The 20,577-nt window shown below is 39.8% G+C and overlaps 1 protein-coding gene across 8 annotated transcripts in view; it reads left to right on the plus strand.

Moving 5' to 3' along the window:
* Positions 1–704: 704 nt before the first annotated feature.
* LOC106582115 (nectin-4) overlaps positions 705–20,577 on the plus strand; it is a 44,315-nt gene continuing 24,442 nt past the window's right edge. For 4 of the 8 annotated variants that reach the window (XR_006761192.1, XR_006761191.1, XM_045704639.1 and 1 more), the window contains exons 1-3: positions 1,014–1,286; positions 15,416–15,499; positions 16,069–16,416. Coding sequence is in view for 6 of the 8 variants with exons in the window: in XM_045704639.1 (XP_045560595.1) it covers positions 1,175–1,286; positions 15,416–15,499; positions 16,069–16,416 (544 nt within the window). In the remaining 2 variants the exon portion in view is untranslated. Of the gene's footprint in view, positions 809–1,007; positions 1,287–3,064; positions 3,228–15,415; positions 15,500–16,028; positions 16,417–20,577 lie in introns of those variants that run through there. The other 4 variants (XM_045704640.1, XM_045704644.1, XM_045704643.1 and 1 more) reach the window with 4 other exon arrangements.

The following is a 20,577-nucleotide window of genomic DNA, read 5'->3' on the forward strand; positions in this document are numbered from 1 at the left end:
TTCCATTTATGTGGCGTCATCAAAGATGGAATCTTTGCTATCGTCAATTTATTCCAAGATCAGCATGCAGATGATGTAAGTTAGTGCTTCAAAGTCCCTGTGATAAGGTTAGCGATAAACTGAAGTCCAAACTGAACAGAACTACACTCTCTTCTACCATTGTCTTAAATATATTTAATGGTCTCGTTGCAAAAGCTAAATTGTCACAAGGGAACTTTTATATATTTATTTTATTTCACCTTTATTTAACCCGGGTAGCAAAGATTATAGCAAACACCACTGAAACTGAATTGGTGCTCGCTAGCTTTGCAAATTCAGCTATTGTTGGAAGCCAGCCAATATGAAACAAACTATTAAAATTACAAAAGGTTGCAGCATATGTTGTGTAAATGGTGAACTCATACAGCTGTCAACTCTTGTCATTTTAATCCGTTTCACATTTGCTAGCTACCTTTTAGATCGAAGCCCAAATAGAATGATAAAAGATAAGATGATAGAAGCCCATCTCCTACACACTGTGTGTGTGTGTAGTCAGCCAGCCAGCCAGCCAACCAGCCAGGTAGAAAAATGGTAGAGAAAAAAAGACAGACATCAGAGTATTTTTCAGTACAGCAAAACGCAAAGTAAGAACCCTAGTAGCCTAATATCTCAAAGACTAGTTGATAAAATGTTCATAAGAAAGAAATGAAATTATAATGGAAATGTTTCACAATGATGTCATTAGGCAGAGCAGGCAACAGATGGCACACAGACAGCAGAGTTGGGGACAGATATGCAGGGACAGACTGGCAGAGACAGGGAGTCTCAGGTAAGTTTGTTGAGTCTTTGTTTGGCAACATTATGAAAGGTTCTCAATTTTTTGATTTGTAAAATAGGAACATAATTGGAAAATGCCATGGATACCCCCACTCTCAACTTAAACTGGTGACTGAACTAAGATTTGTTAAAGGCAATGGTATTGCTGTTGTGATTAGTTGTGTAGTTTTGGGTACCGGTAGTTAGGAGTACGGCAAACACCTTATTTCTTTGGTTCCTCAATATACATTTACCATATTACAATGTAAGCTATGTGTTACAGCACTACTTTTGGTGTCCCCCTCGGGAATTGCTCTTGAGAAAATTTCATGTAATTGTCCCCTCCAAAGTTGATATCAGATTTTCGCCCCTGGCGGTAATGCAACAATTTGGAAGAACAAAAACAACACATACACACGTCGGTGACAGACCAGACCTAGAAGAAGAAGAATTGTTTGTGCTATGGACAAACGCAAAAAATAAACTACGTGGTAAGTTGATGCCTATTCGGCTTCTAGTTAGGTGAATAGATCGTGCTGCGATCTGTCGTCGAACATCATATTTACCTTTGCCATGACTAACAAAATGTCTGAACGCCATTTTATTTTGTCGCAGCAAACATTTAGCCAATAAACCATTTTTAAGAAGGAATATCGACATAACTTCTAACTGTCTAAGTACAATTTCCCATCAAAATAATAATTATTGCGAGCTAATGTGACTCAAATGAATTTTTATATGTTGCAAGAGAAAAAAATACGCCATTATTAAACATAAAAAACGTTAGGCTAAATTGGCAATTGTGCCGTTATGTGGCAGATGCTAAGACTACAAACCGTTATAAATGGCATATTTGCGAGATTGACTTTTCCTTTCAATGTTGCTAGGTGCTGTTTGGAAAAAAAGTTGACAGGGTAGTCTGAAAAGTTGCTAAATTAGCAACAAAATTGCTAAATTGGCATCACTGTTGAGATAGGCTACAGTACTGCCCTCCCAAGCGAAAAGGCAGTAACTGCTCATAGAGTGGAACTGAGAAATATGGCTTCAAAGTTTAATTGTCCTGCCAAATGAATTCTAGGGAGATTGGAGATGTAATGATCTGTTGCCTTACTATGAGTACATTTTTTTTTATTCATGTTGACCCTGACCTCTGGCATGACATTTGACCCTTAAACGACAGTTACTGTCTTCTTCCTTGGCATGATATGTTATAAATTGCAGGGTAAAACCAAAGTAAAGAGCAGTATCTGCCATTTTCATTTGTTAGTTTACTATACTTCTCATGTATGCTATTAATACAAGAGCAGTGTAATTACTGACAGTGTAAAAGAGTTGAAACTGCATCTGGTTTGGAAGATGGTACAGAAACGACCTGCTGCGTCGACTGTCAGCGCCAACGGTGATATTCTTCTTAGATTGTTGTGCCACTATGTGGAAGACCCATGTCCTCTTCTCCTTATACTTCATCTCCCAATACTTTCCCCATATTTCCTTTTGCCTACCCTCTGAAATATTCTGAGTACATTGCCTCTTGCATTTGGGACCACATGGCTTACGCATTGGTGGAATCTTGGATTTCTTGTCTGATAAGTTGTCTGGAGTTGTGTCCACGGGCTCAGCTGCCACTTGTGCTGGAACATCCAACTCTGAAGGTGGATGATCATCTTCATCATCATCATTGGCAATTGATTTCTCATCTGATAGACTGATTTTTAAGGAGTCAGAGACCACCCACTGGTTCTCTATTTCTTCAAATAGTGTTGACACTGTGACTTCAGTTAAAGGGGGTAGATCAGGAATCTTTGGATTGTGGCCCTAAAACTCAACTGAAATAAACAGACCAAATAATCAGGGACATGCATCCTAATGATTCTATTCTGTCATGGATGATAATAATTAATACTGACATTTTCTGGTGTGCAAACATTTGATCATAATCCTTCTCAGTTATTCTATAACTTAGGATATAATCAATGTTGATTTTATCTTGTGCAAACATTATCATAATTTTCACTATCATATCTCAGTTCATCTATTACTTTCATACTTGCTCCCAAAAAGGCTCTTACATTTTCATGTTTATTTACAAAGACAAAGAAATTGCATGGATGGACATTGACAGGAATAAAACCTAGTATTGACGTGGTTGTACTTTCCTAATACACCCTCACATGGCAACTTTGATCCGCATAGATACTAATCATTTAGACCACAGGGATTGGTGGAAGTCATGCAAAACTGTTTTTTCCGCATTCATGTAATGATAGCACTGAAGCAGACACATTGAGCACACATTGGGCATGTCAAAGCTTGTTGTATTAATTACATACGCCAACAACAAAGGTGATGGATACAATTTGGGATTTTAACTTTCCTTACCGGGACAGTCACGCAATACTGGAATATAAAAGTAAACCAGAAACCCTGAACATGTGAGTAGATATATTATTAATGAGCTAGCAATGCTGTGTGTGTGCTCATCTGTATGGGGTGCAAGTCCAACTGACCGTCAGCTGGCAAGAGATCGTGTGTGTGTGGTGTAATGTTACTGATTCAAAAAACCCATGGAATGTCAGAATATAACTATAGGGATTATATTAATTCTAGGTATAATAGATTGAAGCTAGTATAAACTGCTGGTCGTCTCTTATGGGACCATGTAGCACAAATCTATTGCTACATGCTAATGCTAGCTAGGTAGGTTTTGGTAGGGGCGCGTCAGTTTTAGCTAGGTGGCTGTCACTGGCTAGAATCGTGTGTATGGTGTACTGATTCAAACAAACCATCAGATGACATTTCAGAATATAATTCATTATATGGCTAATAGATTGAAGTTAGTATCAATTGCAGATCTCCTCTTATGAGAGCAGGTAGCATTGTTAGTCTATGCTCGCTAGCTAGTTAGCTAGTTTAGCTAGCTAGGTAATTCATTTTGATCTCAGATCTACTTAGCTAGCTAGTTCTTACCAGTGTCTGGATGTCGGCGTTTCAGAGCAAGTTCAACCATCATTTTCCCCCGGGAATGCTGTGCCATGGTGTTGTATCCCTAGATTAGCTATGTGTGTGTAGTTGTCAGTCAGTGATACAATCGAACTTGTATGACACTATCAGAATAAAATGATATGAAACCAAGGTAAAACGCAGTAACTGCAGCCAAGGGCAGGTTGAAACCAAGCTATAAGGCAGTATGTTCAGTTAGTGCCATTTACCTTGGTTTCACAGTAACTTTTTGCAGTTACTACTAATACCACCCCCATTTTCTCCAAAACACAATACAATAGAGGCAGGATACTTGTCCACATGATTAAGCATGCGTTTAATGTAACAAAAATGACATTAACACATTTTCAACCAAATGAGCATGGGAGGGCAGTGTAGCCTTGGCAAGATTAACTATTTAGCAGTTTGCTTATTAGTTCAAATTGACAGGCTAATTTATTCAACATGACTAACGGGGCGATTTCGAGGTAAGAAGTGCTTCCGTTGCCTAATAGCCTGCTGGAATAGGCTAACGTTACTGAGGATGAATTCATAATTTCAATCACTGAATTAAATATTAATAATATGCATATGAACTGAATAGGCCCATGTTTGTCAACAGCCAGTGTTTTTACCTGCAGCCTAATCTAGACATTGCCATTTAATAATTGCATAATAAGCCAAGGCTACAACTACAAACTGAAGTTATAAGATAGCCTATTTAAATCCAGCGGTGTAAAATACTTAAGTAGTACTTTAAAGTATTTTTACTTAAATCGTTTTTTTATGTATCTGTACATTACTATTTATATTTTTGACAATGTGTACTTTACATCTTAACCAGACAGGTTAAGAGGGCCACAGCTGGGGTAACTAGCAGGACTGAGTTGACGAGTGTTCTTAAGTGAGGTATCCTTGGACATGACTGTTAATTAGCCAGTTGTGGGCTACCAAAAGTCCAGATCCGTGGTACTGGCTTGATCACAGTTGGACTGGTGAGGTTAAGATATTGAACGAAGAACGAGAGTGCAGTTGACGCCTTGCGAGGCATCTGACTTTGGTATAATGGTATGGGTTTCCCTGTTCATATAGACAGGGTTTGAAATCCTGTGTGGCTAATCTTTGTACAATGTGTACTTTACATCTTAACCAGACAGGTTAAGAGGGCCACAGCTGGGGTGCGGTAGGTTGACGTACGTGGGTTTTGAGTTGGTCCCTTTTAATGGATCATTTGATAAAGATGAGATTTAAGCATTATTCAACTGTCTACAAAGTCTGGGCAATTGTCTCAAACTGATTGGAGTGTGTCCACTTTTGGTTAACTTACCTAACGATGTAACTATAAAATGCTTATTGTATTATTCTCTGTATGGGTACTACATTTAAAATAAAACTGCCCATAAGGCAGTATGAGAGGAATTGCTTTATTTATCAAATAAACCTTTTCCCATAAAGTTCGAGCGAATTTAGATGGAATCTCGACGTAACTTATAACGTCGTACAAAGCCTAGGGTTTCCATCAAACTTAGTATCATTGTGGAGCAAATGTGATATGTAAATATGTCGCTTGAGAAAAGATAATCTGCTTTTATTACAAAGCGCAAGATCTGGTTTTAAGTCAATGAATGTCGATTTAACTCGTTGACTGCTAATCTATTCCTTTTGCGCATGTGAGAATCTCTGCAGAGACGCGCGTGGACCTGTAGGGCTATTTATGGTAATTGTGTGTTATGGGCCAGATGTTAAGACCACAAACCATTGTAATTGGGATATTTCGGGATTTCTTCGCATCTATGATATTGACCAAAATATATGGGTTTCTGATTGTAATTCAAGTATTGGTATGTTTTGCCTGGACAGATACTGCCGCCAGTGTTTAAGATATAAACTGAACGTTTTAACAGCTTGCTTAAGTTCAAATTGAAAGGCTAATTTATTCATTATAAATAGCGAGGCGATTTCAATGTAATACATTGTCTGTTGCCTAAAATGGTCTGCTGGATTAACATATTGTTGTATTTAAATAACTGAATCAAATATGGGACAGTTCCCTACATCTAATGAGTTCTAATAATAGTGGATAGGTAATTGCGATAGAGCTGTGACCATGAACATAATTGAAATCTAAACATGGGTATTACTTATTGCAGGATACAAATGCAATGAACTGAATTTGTGGGCAGAAAAGGGATCTGGTATTCTGAAGTGTGTTTTTTTTTTTTTTTGGATTGACTGATGTATTTTATAAATTTGGTGCATTACAAGTTACTTTTAAAGTCTTGGACATTTCATAAGTTGAAAGCTGAAAGAGAAGAGCTAATTATCAAGTTTGTTTTTAACCTTACGATAGAGGTAAGCGCAGAACGTTGTTTGAGAATGGGTTATATTTTTTTTGTCGTGCTCGCTGGGCTATATTGGGCTGTAAGGGATGCAGTGGGACATTTGCGGTAGAGGTCTGAATAGTTGAATCGGAAACGTTCTTTGATAATTACTCTTGCTGGGTTTTATAGTTTAGGTACCACAGTAAGTTAATGTATTCCAACATTATAATCTGTTTCCATTATGTGGAACGGTGTCCAGTCATTAAAGTGGATTGCAGGTTAGTTTTGACTATTGCGCTGATGAGACAGCACCATCTTTTTGAAGGTTCTAGATTTGTTAAACAGGTTTATATTTTTACTCAATTAATGCAACAGGTTGAAATGATTAGATTAACGGAAAGGATTACTGATTCCTTACACTGAGACATTGACTACATTTGCGACAGAAAAAAGTATTACATTTAGTGGTTAAAGGAAACATCTAACCTGTTGGGGATAGGGGGCAGTATTTACACAGCCGGATAAAAAAACGTACCCGATTTAATCTGGTTACTACTCCTGCCCGGTAACTAGAATATGCATATAATTATTGGCTTTGGATAGAAAACACCCTAAAGTTTCTAAAACTGTTTGAATGGTGTCTGTGAGTATAACAGAACTCATATGGCAGGCAAAAACCTGAGAAGATTCCTTACAGGAAGTGGCCTGTCTGACAAGTTCTTGTTCATCTTGGCTCTTTTTATTGAAGACTGAGGATCTTTGCTGTAACGTGACACTTCCTACGGCTCCCATAGGCTCTCAGAACCCGGGAAAAAGCTGAATGATATCGAGGCAGCCCCTGGCTGAAACACATTAGCGCGTTTGGATAGTGGCCTGTCAGAGGACCATCAGACTGGGGCTCGTGCACGAGGGCACGAGATGTTTTTATTTTCTCTCTCTTTGAACGACAACCACCACTCCCGGTCGGAATATTATCGCTTTTTTACGAGAAAAATGGCATAAAAATTGATTTTAAACAGCGGTTGACATGCTTCGAAGTACGGTAATGGAATATTTAGAATTTTTTTGTCACGAAATGCGTCGTGCTCGTCACCCTTCTTTACCATTCGGATAGTGTCTTGAACGCACGAACAAAACGCCGCTATTTGGATATAACTATGGATAATTTGGGACCAAACCAACATTTGTTATTGAAGTAGAAGTCCTGGGAGTGCATTCTGACGAAGAACAGCAAAGGTAATAACATTTTTCTTATAGTAAATCTGACTTTGGTGAGTGCTAAACTTGCTGGGTGTCTAAATTACTAGCCCTGTGATGCCGGGCTATCTACTGAGAATATTGCAAAATGTGCTTTCACCGAAAAGCTATTTTTAAATCGGACATAGCGAGTGCATAGAGGAGTTCTGTATCTATAATTCTTAAAATAATTGTTATGTTTTTTGTGAATGTTTATCGTGAGTAATTTAGTAAATTCACCGGAAGTGTTCGGTGGGAATGCTAGTCACATGCTAATGTAAAAAGCTGTTTTTTGATATAAATATGAACTTGATTGAACAAAACATGCATGTATTGTATAACATAATGTCCTAGGGGTGTCATCTGATGAAGATCATCAAAGGTTAGTGCTGCATTTAGCTGTGGTTTGGGTTTATGTGACATTATATGCTAGCTTGAAAAATGGGTGTCTGATTATTTCTGGCTGGGTACTCTGCTGACATAATCTAATGTTTTGCTTTCGTTGTAAAGCCTTTTTGAAATCGGACAGTGTGGTTAGATTAACGAGAGTCTTGTCTTTAAAAAGGTGTAAAATAGTCATATGTTTGAGAAATTGAAGTAATATCATTTCTAAGGTTGTTGTTGAGTAGGTAAGCGTCCCACCTATCCCAGAGAGGCTAAGGCAAAACAGCTATTCCATATGTTGTTGGACATTGGTCTAGTCATGTTGCGCAACTTGGAACCAATGTTTTTCTGGATCAAACGCGCCAAATAAATGGACATTTTGGATATATAATGACGGAATTAATCGAACAAAAGGACCATTTGTGATGTTTATGGGACATATTGGAGTGCCAACAGAAGAAGCTCGTCAAAGGTAAGGAATGAATTATATCGTTATTTCTGAGTTTTGTGTCGCGCCTGGCGGGATGAAATATGATTGTCTGTGTTTGTTTGGTGGAGTGCCTTCCTCAGATAATAGCATGGTTTCCTTTCGCTGTAAAGCCTTTTTGAAATCTGACACGGTGGCTGGATTAACAAGAAGTAAAGCTTTCATTTGGTGTATTGCACTTGTGATTGTATGAAAGTTAAATATTTCTAATAATTTTATTTGAATTTGGCGCTCTGCCATTTCATCGGATGTGGCCAAATCGATCCCGTTAACGGGATTTGATCCATAAGGTCTTGTTAAGGATTGTAAATCATGCAGCGCATTATGTCAAGATTGCAGATTTTAGAGAAACAACAAATGTCGATACATGTAAATGTATGTAGGCTGAAGGCTTAAATTCTTGTTAATATATCTGCACTGTCCAATTTACAGTAGCTATTACTGCAAAAAATATGCCATGCTATTGTTTGAGGAGAGCTCCTAACAACAAAATACTTTTTTCACCATGATAGGTTTGATAAATTCACCTCTGAAGGTGAAATGTGTACTTACATTCTGAAATCTCTGTTCTGTGCAACAGTCAGGGTATATGCAGCAGTTTGGGCCGCCTGGCTCGTTGCGAACTGTGTGATGACTATTTCTTCCTAACAAAGACAGCCAACTTCGCCAAACGGGGGATGATTTAACAAAAGCGCATTTGTGAAAAAAGCACAATCGTTGCACGAATGTACCTAACCATAAACATCAATGCCTTTCTTAAGAAGAAAAAATACTGAAATATCATAATTTGATGCTGACTTTTTAAATTGACTTCAAGCAAATTTAAGTCAGTAGTATTGTTTGAAAATAAGACGCATGGTTAGAATATTGCTGTCCATCAATGATTCCTAACCAAAGTTACGGAGCCTGTGCAATTTTGACAAGAACTATGGAAATAGTGCCTTGAGAAAGTACTCATACCCCTTGATTTGTTCCACATTTTGGTGTTACAGCCTGAATTCAAAATGTATTAAATCGATTTTGTTCTCACCCATCTATACACCAATACCCCATAATGACAATGTAAAAACGTGTTTCTAGATGTTTTGCAAATTTATTGAAAATGAAATACAGAAATATGTAATTTACGTAAGCATTCACACCCCTGAGACAATACTTTATAAACTCAGCAAAAACAGAAACGTCCTCTCACTGTCAACTGCATTTATTTTCAGCAAAATTAACATGTAAATATTTGTATGAACATAAGATTCAACAACTGAGACATAAACTGAACAAGTTCCACAGAAATGTGACTAACAGAAATGGCATGTGTCCCTGAAAAAAGGGGGTTGTCAAAATCAAAAGTAACAGTCAGTATCTGGTGTGGCCACCAGCTGCATTTAGTACTGCAGTGCATCTCCTCCTCATGGACTGCACCAGATTTGCCAGTTCTTGCTGTGAGATGTTATTCCACTCTTCCACCAAGGCACCTGCAAGTTTCCAAACATTTCTGGGGGGAATGGCCCTAGCCCTCACCCTCCGATCCAGCAGGTCCCAGATGTGCTCAATGGGATTGAGATCCGGGCTCTTCACTGGCCATGGCAGAACACTGACATTCCTGTCTTGCAGGAAATCACGCACGGAACGAGCAGTATGGCTGGTGGCATTGTCATGCTGGAGGGTCATGTCAGGATGAGCCTGCAGGAAGGGTACGACATGAGGGAGGAGGATGTCTTCCCTGTAACGCACATCGTTGACATTGCCTGCAATGACAGCAAGCTCAGTCCGATGATGCTGTGACAGACCGCCCCAGACCATGACGGACCCTGCACCTTCAAATCGATCCCGCTCCAGAGTACAGACCTCGGTGTAACGCTCATTCCTTCGACGATAAACGCGAATCCCTGGTGAGACACAACCGCATCTCGTCAGTGAGGAGCGCTTTTTGCCAGTCCTGTCTGGTCCAGCGACGGTGAGTTTGTGCCCATAGGCGACGTTGTTGCCAGTGATGTCTGGTGAGGACATGCCTTACAACAGGCCTACAAGCCCTCAGTCCAGCCTCTCTCAGCCTATTGCGGACAGTCTGAGCACTGACGGAGGGATTGTTCGTTCCTAGTGTAACTCAGGCAGTTGTTGCCATCCTGTATCTGTCCCGCAGGTGTGATGTTCGGATGTACCTATCCTGTGCAGGTGTTGTTACACGTGGTCTGCCACTACGAGGACTATCAGCTGTCCATCTTGTCTCCCTGTAGCGCTGTCTTAGGCGACTCACAGTACGGACATTGCAATTTATTGCCCTGGCCACATCTGCAGTTCTCATGCCTCCTTGCAGCATGCCTAAGGCACGGTCACACAGATGAGCAGGGACCCTGGGCATCTTTCTTTTGGTGTTTTTCAGAGTCAGTAGAAAGGCCTCTTTAGTGTCCTAAGTTTTCATAACTGTGACCTTAATTGCCTACCGTCTGTAAGCTGTTATTGTCTAACGACCGTTCCACAGGTGCATATTCATTAATTGTTTATTGTTCATTGAACAAGCATGGGAAACAGTGTTTAAACCCTTTACAATGAAGATCTGTGAAGTTATTTGGATTTTTACGAATTATCTTTGAAAGACAGGGTCCTGAAAAAGGGAGATTTCTTTTTTTTTTGCAGAGTTTAGAACCACGTTTGGCAGCGATTTACAGCTGTGAGTCTTTATGGATAGGTCTCTAAGAGTTTTCACAACTGGATTGTGTGACATTTGCACATTTATTATTTTCAATTCTTCAAGCTCTGTCAAATTGGCTGTTGATCATTGCTAGACAATTTTCAAGTCTTACAATAGATTTTAATTACATTTAAGTCAAAACTGTAACTCGGCCACTCAGGAACCTTCACTGTGGTCTTGGTAAGCAACTCCAGTGTAGATTTGGCCTTGTTTTAAGTTATTGTCTTGCTGAAAATTGAATTCATCTCCCAGTGTCTGGTGGAAAGCAGACTGAACCAGGTTTTCCTCTTGTGATTTTGCTTGTGCTTAGCTCCATTCTGTTAATTTTGTTTTATCCTGGAAAAACTCTCCAGTCCTTAATGATTACAAGCATACCCATAACATGATGCAGCCACCACTATGCTTGAAAATCTGGAGAGTGGTACTCAATAATGTATTGGATTTGCCACGTCAAATTAATTGCTTTGCCACATTTTTTTGCAGTATTTAGTTCCTTGTTGCAAGCATGGTGCATGTTTTGGAATATTTTTTTATTCTGTACAGTTTCCTTTTCACTCTGTCAGTTAAGTTACTATTGTGGGGTAACTACAATGTTGTTGATCCATCTTCAGTTTTCTCATATCCCAACCATTCAACTCTGTAGCTGTTTTAAAGTCACCATTGTCCTCGTGGTGAAATCCTTGAGCGGTTTCCTTCCTCTCCAGCAACTGAGTTAGGAAGGACGCCCGTATCTTTGTAGTGACTGGGTCTATTGATGCAAGTGTAATTAATAATTTAACCATGCTCAAAGGGATAGTCAATGTCTGCGTTTTTGTTTTGTTTTACCTATCCACCAATAGATGCCTTTTGCAAGGCATTGGAAAACCTCCCTGGTCTTTGTTGTTGAATCTGTTTGAAATTGTTTGCTCGTCTGAGGGACCTTACAATTATCTGTATGTGTTGTGTACAGAGATGAGGAAGTAATTTAGTCCATGCAACTTATTAAAGTGCATTTGGAAAGTGTTCAGATCTTTTGACTTTTTCCAAATTTTGTTACATTACAGCCTTATTCTAAAATGGATTAAGGACATTTTTTCCTGAATCTACACACAATACCCCATAATGGCAAAGCAAACCTGTTTTTTGAATTTTTCAAATGTATAAAGAAAAAAAAAACTCACTTACAGTACCAGTCAAAAGTTTGGACACACCTAGTCATTCAAGGGGTTTTCTTAATTTGTACTATTTTCTACATTGTAGAATAATAGTGAAGGCATCAAAACTATGAAATAACACATATGGAATCATGTAGTAACCAAAAAAGCGTTAAACAAATCAAAATATATTTTATATTTTTGATTCTTCAAAGTAGCCACCCTTTGCCTTTATGACAGCTTTGCACACGCTTAGCATTCTCTCAACCAGCTTCATGAGGTAGTCTTGAAGGAGTTCCCACATATGCTAATCACTGCTTTTCCTTCACTCTGCAGTCCAATTCATCCCAAACCATCTCAATTGTGTTGAAGTCGGGTGATTGTAGAGGACAGTTCATCTGATGCAGAAGTCCATTACTCTCCTTTTTGGTCAAATAGTCCTTACACAGCCTGGAGGTGTGTTTTGGGTCATTGTCCTTTTGAAAAACAAATGATAGTCCTACTAAGCGCAAACCAGATGGGATGGCGCATTCTGCAGCGATACTCTGCGTCTCACAAAGACATGGTGGTTGGAACCAAAAATCTGAAATTTGGACTCAGATTTCCACCTGTCTAATGTCCATTGTTTGTGTTTCTTGGCCCAAGCAAGTTTCTTCTTTATTATTGGTGTCCTTTAGAAGTGTTTTTTTGCAGCAATTTGACAATGAAGACCTGATTTCACGCAGTCTCCTCTGAACAGTTCATGATGAGATCTGTCTGTAACTTGAACTCTGTGAAGCATTTATTTGGGCTGCAAATTGAGATGCAGTTAATTGCTGATTTCTGAGGCTGGTAACTCTAATGAAGTTATCCTCTGCAGCAGAGGTAACTCTGGGTCTTCCTTTCCTGTGGCGGTCCTCATGAGAGCCAGTTTCATCATAGCGTTTGATGGTTTTTGCGACTGCACTTTCCGGATTGACTGACCTACTTGTCTTAAAGTAATGATGGACTGTCGTTTCTCTTCGCTTATTTGAGCTGTTCTTGCCATAATATGGACTTGGTATTTTACCAAATAGGGCTATCTTCTGTATACCACTCCTACCTTGTCACAACACAACTGATTGGCTCAAACGCATTCAGAAGGAAAGAAATTCCACAAATTAACTTTTAACAAGGCACACCTGTTAATTGAAACGCATTCCAGGTGACTACCTCATGAAGCTGGTTCAGAGAATGCCAACAGTGGGCAAAAATGTAATCAAGGCAAAGGGTGGCTACTTTGAAGAATATCAAATCTAAAATATTTTGATTTAACATTTTTGGTTACTACATGATTGAATTTGTTATTTCATAGTTTTGATGTCTTCACTATTATAAAAACAAAAACACGAATGAATAGGGTTGTCAACTTTTGACTGGTACTGTTGAAGCACTTTTTGCAGCAATTACAGCCTAGGCTATTCGTGGGTATGCCGCTACAGGCTTGGCACACCAGTATTTGGGGAGTTTCTCCCATTTCTTCTCTGCAGATCCTCTCAATCCTCTCTCTGTCAGGTTGGATGGGGAGCATTGCTGCATTGCTATTTTCAGGTCTCCAGAGATGTTCGCTCGGGTTCAAGTCCGGACTCTGGCTGGGCCACTCAAGGACATTCAGAGACTTGTCCCAAAGCCATTCCTGTGTTGTCTTGGCCGTGTGCTTAAGGTTGTTTTCCTGTTGGAAGGGGAACCTTTACCCCAGTGTGAGGTCCTGAGCGCTCTGGAGCAGGTTTTCATCAAGGATTTCTCTGTACTTTTCTCTGTTCAAAATTTCCTTGATCCTGACTGGTCTCCCAGTCCCTGCTACTGAAAAACATCCCCACAGCATGATGCACGCACCACAATTCTTCACCGTGGCGATGGTGCCAGGTTTCCTCCAGACGTGATGCTTAGAATTCAGGCCAAAAAGTTCATTATAGCAGAGAATCTTGTTTCTCATGGTCTGATGGTTTGCCTTTTAGCAAACTGTAAGCGGGCTGTTATTTGCCTTTTACTGAGCTTCCGTCTGGCTCTCTACCATAAAGTCTTGATTGGTGGAGTGCTGCAGCGATGGTTGTCCTTCTGGAAGGTTCTCTTATCTCCACAGAGGAACTCTGGAGCTCTGTCAAAGTGACCATCGGGTTCTTGGTCACCTCCTTGACCAAGGCCCTTCTCTCTCGATTGCTCAGTTTGGTCGGGTGGCCAGCTTTTGGAAGAGTCTTGGTGATTCCAAACTCCTTCCATTTAAGAATGATGGAGGCCACTGTGTTCTTGGGGACCTTCAGTGTAGCAGAAATGTTTTGGTACCCTTCCCCAGATCTGTGCCTTGACACAATCCTATCTTGGAGCTCTATGGACAATTCCTTTGACCTCGTGGCTTGGTTTTTCCTCTGACATGCACTGTCAACTGTGGGACCTTACATGGACAGGTATGTACCTTTCCCAATCCTGTTCAATCAATTGAATTTACCACAGGTGGACTTATCTCAAGGATGTTGTAGAACATGTTTCTACAGTTGTAGAAACATCTCAAGGATGATCAATGGAATTTGGATGCACCTGAGCTAATTTGAGTCTCATAGCAAAGGGTCAGAACACTAATGTAAAAATAATCTGTTTTTTATTTTTAATAAATTAGCAAACATTTCTCAACCTGCTTTCCCTTTGTCATTATTCGGTGTTGTGTGTAGATTGGGGGAATATTTATTACATTTTAGGATAAGGCTGTAACAAAACTTTGAAAAAGTGAAGGGTTCTGAATACTGAATGCACTGTTTAACTTGTTAAGCACATTTTTACTCCTGAATTTATTTAGGCTTGCCATAACAATACTTATTGACTTCAGACATTTAAGCTTTTCATTTTTAATACATTTTTTAAACTGTCTAAACATAATTCCACTTTGACATTATGGGGTATTGTGTGTGTAGGCCAGTGACGACAAAAAATCTCTAAATTCAATCAATTTTCAATTCAGGTGGTAACAAACAAAATGTGGAAAAAGTCACAGGTTGTGAATCATTTCTGAAGGCACTTTTGTACAGTATGTTGCCCTTAGAGTTGTGCAAAGTTAGTAGAATCTTAATGAAAATGATTCACAGCTGTAATGGCTGCCAAAGGTGCTTCCACCAAATATTAACTCGGGGTGGGTGAAGACTTATCCAAGTATGATATTTCATTTTTTGGGGGGGGTGGGGGACATTTTCTAAACTTTCTTTCATTTTCAAAATGTGGAATAGGTTGTGTAGGATCATTTTTATCCTCACATTTTGGAAAAAAAATGGAAGGCAGCAAAATGTGAAAAGTGCAAGGGGGTGTAGAGCACAACAGTTAGTTATCAACAAATGCAACAACATTACATCAATGTAATATAATTCTATAATTCCATTTTTCCTAGTGACCCTTGCAATGAGAAGAGCAAAGCATGTCACGGAAGCTGTTCTATGCTGTGTGATTCTCGTCATCCACAGGATTTCTGAAAGTAGGTTTCCAATTTATCTCATAAAATCTCATACTATTGAGCTCAAGTTTTTTATTTTTTATTATTGACACAGGGCAGGCAATAACACACCAAACACACACTCCCATCATTCTAGACCTTGTCCTTTTAGGAAACAACAAGGCACACACATCAGCTCAGTATGTTCACTATGTTTTGAGACATGCTGAACATGCACAAGCATCTGGAATGTCTTGAATATCTTACTCTTGAATAACTGTATGAACAGAGTCAATGTTTTTGACTTATTATTCTAATACTATATTCACTACGTAGCTTCAGCCTAGACTGGACACAGATCTGAATATGCTTTAGCCATCTCTGACTATGGCTGCCCAAATGGGATTAAGGTCAAATATGTTTTTGCAATAGTCGTACACAAATGTCTGCATTAATAGGAGATCATATTTCACAAGCACAGCTATATACAAACAATTATCTTATTTGTGTATGTTTAGGTACCATTTCTGTAAATTATATATTTTTTTTAGTTTAAGCATCTATTCTACAGGTACATTTTTGACTGTTTTTTGAGCCTATGTTTTCTCAAGGTATACGGGTGATTGGAGGAAGCAGGACTGTGGTACAGGGAGAGGACGTGGACTTATCCTGCAGTCTGCTAGAGACAGATGAGGAGCTTGAACAGATAACATGGCAGAAAAGGACTCTGGAAGAACCAGAGAACCATAATTTCTTCCTTATTTATCCCAATGGGGTTACTGACTTTATTTCATCGAATGGATTGGAAAATAGAGTCCAGTTTTTTGGGAACCTGACAGAAAACATTGGTTCTATTCGAATAAAAGCTGCCAGACTGTTGGATGAAGGCAACTTCACATGCGTCTTCAGTGTTTTCCCAAGTGGAGTATACAGCATAGAGATACCTCTTACTGTGCTAGGTAAGAACACTTCCTTCTTTGCCTCACTGTTTCTACTTTTGACGTTGTAGAAAGAGTGTGAAATATCAATACCAGAAAGTGGGTAGTGGTTCAGTATTAAAGTGAAGTAAGAGCAGAGACCTCATCTACACATTTCTGTTATTTGTTTTTTTTAACCAATATTCTCTTACTTACCACCGAAGTTGTAACGAGAGCACATCAACTCTCAATATACTCGGTGGTCAGTTTATTAGGTACATCCATCTAGTACCGGGTCAAACCCCCCTTTGCCTCCAAAACAGCCTGAAGCCTTCGGGGAATGGAAACGTTTCTCAATTGGTATCAAGGGACCTAACGTGTGCCAGGAAAACATGCCCCACACCATTATACCACCAACACCAGCCTGTACCGATTAAACCAAGCAGGATGGGGCCATGGACTCATGCTGCTTACACCAAATTCTGACTCTGCCATCAGCATGAAGCAACAGGAACTGGGATTCGTCAGCCCAGGTGATGTTTTTCCACTCCTCAATTGTCAAGTGTTGGTGATCGCGTGGCCGCTGTCACACACTTCGTAATCGGGTTTGGTCGTCTGCTGCAGTACCCCATCTGTGACAAGGACCGATGAGTGGTGCGTTCCAAGATGCCGGTCTGCACACCATTGTACTGTACCGTTATTTGCCTGTTTGTGGCCCGCCTGTTAGCTTGTAGGATTCTTGCCATTCTCCTTCGACCTATCAACGAGCTGTTTTTGCCAACTGGACTGCTGCTGCTGACTGGCTGTTTTTTGTTGGTCGCACCATTCTCAGTAAACCCTAGACACTGTCGTGCGTGAAAAGCCCAGGAGGTCAGCAGTTTCTGAGATATTGGAACAGGCGTTCCTGGCACCGCAGATCATACCATGCTCAAAGTTGCTTAGGTCACTCGTTTTGCCCATTCTAACGTTCAATCGAACAGTGACTGAATGCCTCGACGCCTGTCTGCCTGCTTTTATATAGCAAGCCATGGCCACGTTAACTCAATCTTAGGAGCAAACCATTTTTGCTTTACTGTCAGTCACTTTGGATAAAAGCGTCTGCTAAACAGCATATATTAATATACATTTTTCAGATGTAAGTAGTATTTCTTCAAAAGTCTTAAGTTCAAAACTGTAAGGTAATAACACTTGTAATGCTCCCTATCTTATGTTCAGAACCTTTTATTTATTTTTATTGAACACAACTTTTACCCCCGAGTCATTCATGCAAAATCTTAAGTTTTCTATGAAATACCATGGGAACATTTTGTTTTGTCACTAATACAACAGATAATGATAGGCTCACTGCAAAAGATACAAGATGTACATTACAAAACTGTTATTTTTGAAGTGCTGAATAGTAGATAGTAAATATAATTTTCAATACGATAGTATTTGACTAACCTGTCATCCAAAACCGAATTTGCATATCAATCACTTTGGTGCAATTTTCAGGTATAAACTATTAGCACAAAAATCTAAACAGATCATCAAAATGGCTTATGTTGCAAGTCTATTTTTAATTGACAACAAATACACAAAATAATTTGTTCACTGCACCAAATCACTCTTTCACTTTAGAATACATTTTCAAATATAAGTATCTGCTTTCACAATGCAATACTCACTTACTTTTGAAATTACTTGACATTTAACTATGACTGAATCCATCAGTTCAAAACTGATACCTGCTGAATCAAAATTGTAGAAAGGTCAGTTTAGGTATATAATTGCTGAATACAGTAGAATTATATACTTTTAGATAAAATCCCATTTTATTTGTCACAGTCTAAACCTGTTGGTTACGAAGTAACAGTGAAATGCTTACTTACGGGCCCTTCCCAACAATACAGAGAAAAATAAAATAGATAAATAATAGAAAAGTGGTAACGCGTAATAATGATAAATGCACAATGAGTAACAATAACTTGGCTATATACACGGGGTACCAGTACCGAGTTGATGTGCAGGAGTATGAGTTCATTGAGACAGATATGTACATATAAGTGCATTTGGAAAGTATTCAGACCCCTTGAATTTTTCCACATTTTGTTAAGTTACAGCCTTATTCTAAAATGGATTCAATAGTTTTTTCCCCTCATCAATTTACACACAACTGAAATTTCACATTTACGTAAGTATTAACACCTTTTACTCCCAAGTGGCGCGGGCTCCCGAGTGGCGCAGCGGTCTAAGGCACTGCACCTCAGTGCAAGAGGCGACACTACAGTTCCTGGTTCAAATCCAGGCTGAATCACATCCGGCTGTGATTGGGAGTCCCATAGGGCGGCGCACAATTGGCCCAGCATCGTCCGGGGTAGGCCGTCATTGTAAATAAGAATTTGTTCTTAACTGACTTGCCTAGTTAAATAAAGGTTAAATAAAAAAAATAAACAATTACTCAGTACTTTGTTGAAGCACCTTTGGCAGTGATTACAGCCTCGAGTCTTCTTGAGTATGATGCTACGAGCTTGGCACACCTGTATTTGGGGAGTTTCTCCCATTCTTCTCTGCAGATCCTCTCAAGCTCTGTCAGGTTGGATGGGGAGCGTCTCTGCACAGCTGTTTTCAGGTCTCTCCAGAGATGTTCAATCGGGTTCATGTCCGGGCTCTGGAGGGCCACTCAAGGACATTCAGAGACTTGTCCCGTAAGGCACTCCTGCGTTGTCTTTGCTGTGTGCTTAGGGTTGTTGTCCTGTTGGAAGGTGAACCTTTGCCACAGCCTGAGTTCCTGAGCGCTCTGGAGCAGATTTTCATCAAGGATCTCTCTGTACTTTGCTCCGATCCTGACTGGTCTCCCAGTCCCTGCCGCTGAAAAACATCCCCACAGCCTGATGCTGCCACCACCATGCTTCACCGTAGGGATAGTGCCAGGTTTCCTCAAGAAGTGACTGTTGGCATTCAGGCCAAAGAGTTCAATCTTGGTTTCATCAGACCAGAGAATTTTGTTTCTCATTGTCTGAGAGTCCTTTAGGTGGCTTTTGGCAAACTCCAAGCGGGCTGTGATGTGCCTTTTACTGAGGAGTGGCTTCCGTTTGGCCACTCTACCATATAGGCCTGATTGGTGGAGTGCTGCAGAGATGGTTGTCCTTCTGGAAGGTTCTCCCATCTTCACAGAGGAACTCTGGAGCTCTGTCAGAGTGACCATTGGGTTCTTGGTTAGCTCCTTGGCCCAAGGCCCTTCTCCCCTGTTTGCTCAATTTGGCCAGGTGGCTAGCTCTAGGAAGAGTCTTGGTGGATCCAAACTTCTTCCATTTAAGAATGATGGAGGTCACTGTGTTCTTGGTGACATTGAATGCTGCAGAATTGTTTTGTCGCCCTTCCACAGATCTGTTCCTCGACACAATCCTGTCTCGGAGCTCTACAGACAATTCCTTTGACCTCATGGCTTGGTTTTTGCTCTGACATGGGACCTTATATAGATAGGTATGTGCCTTTCCAAATCATGTCTAATCAATTTAATTTACCACAGGTGGACACCAATCAAGTTGTAGAAACTGGAGCTCAATTTCGAGTCTCATAGCAAAGGGTCTGAATACTTATGTACAGTTGAAGTCGGAAGTTTACATACACCTTAGCCAAATATATTTATATTTCCCTGTCTTAGATCAGTTTGGATCACCACTTTATTTTAAGAATGTGAAATATCAGAATAATAGTAGAGAGAAGGATTTATTACAGCTTTTATTTATTTCATCACATTCCCAGTTGGTCAGAAGTTTACATACACTCAATTGGTATTTGGTAGCGTTGCCTTTAAATTGTTTAACTTGGGTCAAACGTTTCAGGTAGCCTTCCACAAGCTTCCCACAAGTTGGGCCCGTTCCTCCTGACAGAGCTGGTGTAACTGAGTCAGACTTGTAGGCCTCCTTGCTCGCAAACGCTTATTCAGTTCTGCCCACAATTTTTTTTATGGGATTGAGGTCAGGGTTTTGTGATGGCCACTCCAATACCTTGACTTTGTTGTCCTTAAGCCATTTTTACACAACTTTGGAAGTATGCTTGGGGTCATTGTCCATTTGGAAGACCCATTTTTTGACCAAGCTTTAACTTCCTGACTGATGTCTTGAGATGTTGCTTCAATATATCCACATAATTTTTCTGCCTCATGATGCCATCTGTTTTGTGAAGTGCACCAGTCCCTCCTGCAGCAAAGCACCCCCA

This window comes from Salmo salar, chromosome ssa21 (assembly GCF_905237065.1).
Source record: "Salmo salar chromosome ssa21, Ssal_v3.1, whole genome shotgun sequence".
NCBI classification, from domain to species: Eukaryota; Metazoa; Chordata; class Actinopteri; order Salmoniformes; family Salmonidae; genus Salmo; species Salmo salar.